At 36.3% G+C, this 6304-nt stretch overlaps 1 protein-coding gene across 2 annotated transcripts; it reads left to right on the top strand.

The window, feature by feature from the left end:
• The first annotated feature begins 776 nt into the window (after positions 1–776).
• LOC105174105 (dnaJ protein ERDJ2) lies at positions 777–6225 on the top strand. Of its 2 annotated transcripts, none has more exons than XM_088875548.1 (11): positions 777–897; positions 1380–1595; positions 1734–1829; positions 2196–2316; positions 2428–2534; positions 2634–2851; positions 3271–3448; positions 3525–3644; positions 4182–4268; positions 4552–4662; positions 5226–6225. In XM_088875548.1, the coding sequence occupies exons 2-11, from the start codon at positions 1410–1412 to the stop codon at positions 6054–6056; spliced, it is 2055 nt and encodes a 684-aa protein (XP_088731674.1). In that variant the 5' UTR covers positions 777–897; positions 1380–1409; the 3' UTR covers positions 6057–6225. The 2 variants fall into 2 exon arrangements, with proteins under 2 accessions (XP_088731674.1, XP_088731675.1); XM_088875549.1 differs by having other exon boundaries at positions 815–974.
• Positions 6226–6304: the final 79 nt, after the last annotated feature.

Genomic DNA, 6304 nt, shown 5'->3' with positions numbered 1-6304 from the left:
TACTCTTTTAAGATTCAAATTATAATATCTTCATTTATCTAACAATTTGTTTCCGAATTCATGTATTTAAATCTCAAATAATAAATTCTTGAAATTTGTGTATTTAAAATGAGCGAATTACAATATTTTTTTGTTAAATTTATCATAGTTTTTAAATAATCTCTGTTATTTAAAATATTTATAATTGCTCCTTTGAACTAACGGTCGTTTTACAATATCTTTTGTGACAGTCCATTATATTGACATTTATTAAACGATTATTAATTTTATAGATTACTTATAATTTTCCAAACAATAAAAAATATTTGTAACTATAACAAATTTCAAGGTGAACCCATTATAACTGCCCTATTTAAAATTATTCAATTTCAATTTTAAATTTTGTTTTGTAAAATACTGTTACATCTTAATTCTTTTAATATGAATTACCTATGATATGGAGTTGGTACAGGGGTTGCCTTGAGTTAAAAGTTGTATTCACAAATTATTTGATCAAAATTCTACACTCAAATAACAATTTTAAAATAATATCGGGTAAATTCTAATTATAATCCTAATAATGGTAGATATTAAAATACTAGATAAGAAATTCACACAATATAAAGAACAAACATTAAAATTACATTTAAAGAGGTGGAGCTACACTAAAATACTATATCAAATGGGTACTATAGTCTGTTGTTTGGATCTAACAGATCAAGGCCTGTTTTCCTCCACGGCCCATATAAGGATGATGGCCCATGGGCCGAGCTAGGATCTGGTGAAATGGGCACGTGATTGCTTTCAGTCCAATCCTCCTCTCCAACTTTGAAAATTTGCAGTGCTGCAAATCCGTAGCACTTCTCAATCAATTTCATCATCTTCCGATCCTCAAAAAATCTAGGGCTGATTATACAGGTAAGTTCCCCTTCCTTTAATTTCTCCCTCTTGTGCTAGCAGCTGAATTCATACACTTTCCAGTTGAGTTCGGCCAGGTAGCACTGAGATTAATTGATAACCTCGAATTTGTCATTAAGATTTAGGTGCTATATTTGATCTGTTAATTCTCTTTCTACAGCTTATCAATATTTTCTTATCGTTTTTATTAGTTTTATTTTGTTTTCCTGGATGCTTCATGCATCCGAATTGGGAATTCAGCTTCATCTTGTAGTTTCTGATTTCATGTCGTATTGCAAAACCTGTGCTGGTTAAGAATTTACAAGTTATGATTATGGGAAATTAAGAAAAAGATGCGGAATATGAATAGTTATTTCACAAATCTGCTGTAAGAATCCCAGGTTTTAAAGTCTGTCGTATGTCTTGCTCTTTAAGTTTTTTGTTGCTATTTTACTGCCTAAAGTGAAAATAAGTACTTACGGATGAATTGGAAACTGCAACAGAACAAATTTTGGGAAGGCTAAAGGTTACTAATGGCTGCATCTGAGGAACACAGTGCGCTATTTCCCATCTTTGTGTTGACAATAATTGCACTGCCTCTAGTGCCATACACTATTGTCAACTTATATCTCACATTCAAGAAAAAGACCAAGACTATTAATTGCCGGTGTTCCTCTTGCTTCCACTCGGGGAAGTATCGGAAGTCTATATTCAAACGTGTAAGTTTCTCACTTGTCTCTGTTCGAGTCTTGTTTGATCCAGCAATTGTGGTAGCTGGTCCACATGTTGTGTTTCTGCATATGCATATACTTTGGAGCTACATCACTAATTTTTTTCAGTTTCTGTGAAATTTTCAGATTTCAAACTTTTCAACTTATAGTAACCTGACGGTAGTGTTGCTGTGGGTTGTTGTCGCCCTTTTAGCTTTATACATCAAGCACATCAACACTGAGGTACTTTCTGGTTTCTGATCTGTTCCATCATATCTTACAAACTGAACATCTGTTATAGCGTAACATATGGATCTATGATGTTATGCAATTTCTTTCATTTCCTTGTCTAGTATTCAAACTATATTGTATATGATTTTTGTTTCCATTAGATGGCTTTATTGTTAAGTGTGATTTTAATTCTATCTTAGCCATCTGAGGTAAAATGTTCTTCCTTCACAAAAGGAGTGCTGAAACATGCATCAAAATGGAGTATAAAATATATGGGGAAAAATCAGTCAACTCAATAAATACCTATTGTTTTCTCTGAGGTATTTGATTTTCTAACACTTCTCTTCTGAAATCTAAATTTGCATGATCATTTCACAGGTCCAAGTTTTTGAGCCATTCAGCATACTTGGATTAGAGCCTGGAGTTTCTGATTCAGAAATAAAGAAGGCGTATAGGAGACTTTCCATCTTGTACCATCCTGATAAAAATCCAGACCCAGGTTGAAGGTGTTTAATGACTGCAATTTACATTATTTGTTTACTTAAAGAGCAAGATGGAAATTAGCAGGTTTTGTTGAGTTGCTTAATGATTCATGAATCTTTCTGTGCAGAGGCTCACAAGTATTTTGTAGATTATATCTCCAAGGCTTATCAGGCTCTAACAGATCCCGTATCACGGGAGAACTTTGAGAAATATGGCCATCCTGATGGCAGGCAGGTAATTTTCTTTTCTTGCCGGTGATGAGGGAGAAATCCATTTCGTTTCCTCACTTTTCTCAGAAATTGGACCTGTGAACTTTTTGATGTTTCCTTGTAGGGGCTTCAAATGGGCATCGCTCTCCCTCAATTCCTCCTGAACATCGATGGAGCATCTGGTGGAATTTTGCTCCTTGGGATTGTGGGAGTTTGTATTATTTTGCCCCTGACAATAGCTGTAATATACTTGTCAAGGTCATCAAAATATACTGGGAATTATGTCATGCATCACACGATGTATGCTTATTACCATTTCATGAAGCCTTCATTAGCTCCAAGGTATAACAATCTTTGCTACACATTTTGTTCTGCCTATGATATTATAGTTTAAATTGCATATAGTTTCAGGGATTTTCCTAGCTAGTCTGTATCTGGGAGAGCATATATATTAAGTTCATACCATTTTATGAGTGGTAAGGAATCTACTTGTTGCAATTGTGCATTAGTGCTCTATGTTTCTGATGCAGATTTGTTTTACTAAATGTTTCCATTGCTTAATCTACACAGTCTCACTTACACTACATTTGTATCTTTATATAATGTATTTTTTCAATCTCTTTCGAACTCCCTGCTCTTGTTCTGTGTCAACTAGTTGCTGCTTCTTACAATGCTGTGCCAGTAAAATTTTACTTTGATATTGTTGATGTTTATACATGTAATTTCAATGTGCCTGTCACTAATGGTCTTTCATGGTACAGCAAGGTAATGGAAGTTTTCATCAGGGCTGCTGAATACATGGAAATTCCAGTTCGTCGAACTGATGAAGAATCCCTGCAGAAATTATTTGTGTTGGTCAGGAGTGAGCTAAACCTGGACCTTAGAAACATCCGACAAGAACAGGCTAAGTTTTGGAAGCAGCATCCTGCTTTAGTAAAGGTGATGTGATCTCTTGATGAGTTTTAGTATTTGATATACTTTTCCTTTATTAAATATATCGGTTTGTTACTTGCAGTCTGAATTGTTGATGCAAGCACATCTAACGCGTGAAACTACAGCATTATCTCCGTCTTTGCAGCGTGATCTTAAGAAAATGCTTGCCCTTGCACCTCGTCTTCTTGAAGAACTAATGAAGGTATTATTAGTTGGTAATATTTATCTGATTTGATGCAGTATTTTTCTCCCCCCCCACCTTCCCCGCCCCCTTTATGTATATATATAATGAAGGTAGTTTTCACTAGAATAAAATAGTAAATAAATTATTGTGTAGATTGTATTTATTAGAGAGCACTATCTAAATGGCTTTCTTGAAGGATTACTGAATTATCTCTCAGTGGCTTTTCTTTGTTCATTTGGTACTTCAGTTGGGTGGTAAATGTGATTGCAAAGATACTTCAAGCCACTCAGATAGTCATCTAGCTTATTACCATGGTATTTACGTGTCAATATTTGGAGTTGTTTAAGAATAAGAATATTTCTTCTACAACAGATTTCCCCACTCAAGTTCTAAGGTGTTTATAAATGATAAAGGAAGAGACAGCTTGCCTTATGTTCCGTTTGTTCTTTTGCTAATTGTTTTCTCCCTTTGCTCATCTATGCTGTGGCAATTTTTAGTCAATCTTCGACATATTATTGGTGTAGATCACCATGTGGGGTTTTTCCTTCCATGCAGATGGCAATTATACCACGCACGCAACAGGGGCATGGATGGCTGAGACCTGCAACTGGAGTCATTGAGCTATCCCAGAGTATAATCCAGGTATATTTCTGAGTTCTAATCTAGTGTATTTCTAGTACAAAGAAGGCAGGGGGCTATCTTAGTAATAGCTGATAAGTTTTCCTCAAATTGTCGTATAATTTTATTTTTTCATTCAAATATTAAACTCGAACAACCTGGTTATTAGCTCTTCAGCATTATTTTTGCACATTTACTCCATTGGCTTTGCTTCAGAGGAGTTGGATTATTTCTTACTGGCCTGAAGTTAAAGTAAAGAGCTATGCTTCTTTAAAACTAGACTGAAATTCTGCTGTTCTTGATCCAGGCTGTCCCCCTCAGTGCCAGGAAAGCAACTGGGGGATCAAACGAAGGTTATGGTCCATTTCTCCAGCTGCCACACTTCAGTGAATCCATTGTCAAAAAGATTGCCAGAAAGGTCTCTCTCTCTCTCTCTCTATATATATATATATATATGTATATATTAGCAATGTGTTTAAAGCTGTCCACTGGGTTTCAAGTGGTCCCATCATACTTACAATGTCCACATAAAGTTCGGTTGTCTATGTCCGCAAAAAATGCAAAATACCTCTAGATTCCGCATCTTGGAAATGAAACTTTCCTTCACAAGCGTTAATATCTCATTTGGCAAATCATGGCACAGATCTTGGATAAACATAAATATTTATTAGAATGATCTGGTCCTCTGCGGCTTGACTCCGGAAAATTACGGTTTAATGTGCATATTGACACTCTTCCATACCATTGACATGGTTTCTGTAGCTTCCTCTTTTTGACAACTAGTACAAGTCTGGTCAAGGTTAACTTCCTTTATGCTGACTTTTATAAAAAATTTGATACAAGTTGCATATTGACATTGTTGCTGTGGGACTACAATGCTATCAAATATCTCTACTTATTTTTGTCTGAATATGCATAGTGGTTTTTCTGGGCTATTTATTTTTGGATATTAAGTTTCTAAGTCCTTTTTCCTATATACAGAAGGTGCGCTCTTTCCAAGAGCTTCGTGAGATGAAACCACAAGAGCGTACAGAGCTATTGACTCAGGTTGCTGGCTTTACTGCCAATGAATCCCAAGACGTGGAAATGGTTCTTGAGATGATGCCTTCCATTTCAATTGATATAACATGTGAGACAGAAGGTGAAGAGGGAATACAAGAGGGTGATATTGTGACAATGCAGGCTTGGATTACTCTTCAGCGTTGGAATGGCATGATCCGTGCCCTACCACATGCTCCCTACTTCCCTTGTGACAAAGAAGAGAATTTTTGGTTGCTGCTTGCAGACCCCTCTTCAAATGATGTATGGATGTCGCAAAAGGTTAATTTCATGGATGAGGCGACAGCTATCATTGCTGCATCAAAAGCAATTGAGGAATTGAAGGAGGGTGCTGGTGCTAGTGCTAAAGAAATTAAAGCATCTGTAAAAGAAGCAATTGATAGAGTAAAAGCTGGTTCTAGGCTGGTGATGGGCAAGTTCCAGGCCCCTTCTGAGGGAAATTACAACCTGATCTCCTACTGCCTGTGCGACTCATGGATTGGTTGTGATGCGAGGTCCAATATTAGGTTGAAGGTTTTGAAACGAAGCCGGGCTGGCACAAGGAACATTGCCACTGCAGATGAGGTACCATCGCTAGAGGATGGAGCTGAAGAGGAAGATGAGGAAGGAGAAGACGAATATGATGACGACTATGAAAGCGAGTATAGTGAAGATGATGAAGATGTGAAGGGTAAGGATGCCAAAGCTGCAGTTGCCAATGGCTCTGCCCATGCTGGCAATCATTCAGATTCAGATGAAAGCGGCGAAAATTAATTTTTTCATTTTTGTTTCTACTTTGTTATTTGATCACAAAGATTGACTAGATAAGAGGGCGTTTCCATTTCTCTATAATAGTTGACATTATTCTAAAGAAATAATACTTGTTTACGACCAGGTTTGTTTCTTTACACAAATTAAATGGCAGAGTAGAGTGCTTTTTACATGGTTTATTAGTTCTTTTCCTTCTCCTGATGACTTTTGTTTTGAGTGCTAAATCTTGCTTAGTAGCTATGCTGGATTCT

This window comes from Sesamum indicum, linkage group LG11 (assembly GCF_026168435.1).
Source record: "Sesamum indicum cultivar Baizhima isolate 11 linkage group LG11, ASM2616843v1, whole genome shotgun sequence".
Taxonomy (NCBI): Eukaryota; Viridiplantae; Streptophyta; class Magnoliopsida; order Lamiales; family Pedaliaceae; genus Sesamum; species Sesamum indicum.
This window is presented reverse-complemented; position numbering and strand designations above follow the sequence as displayed.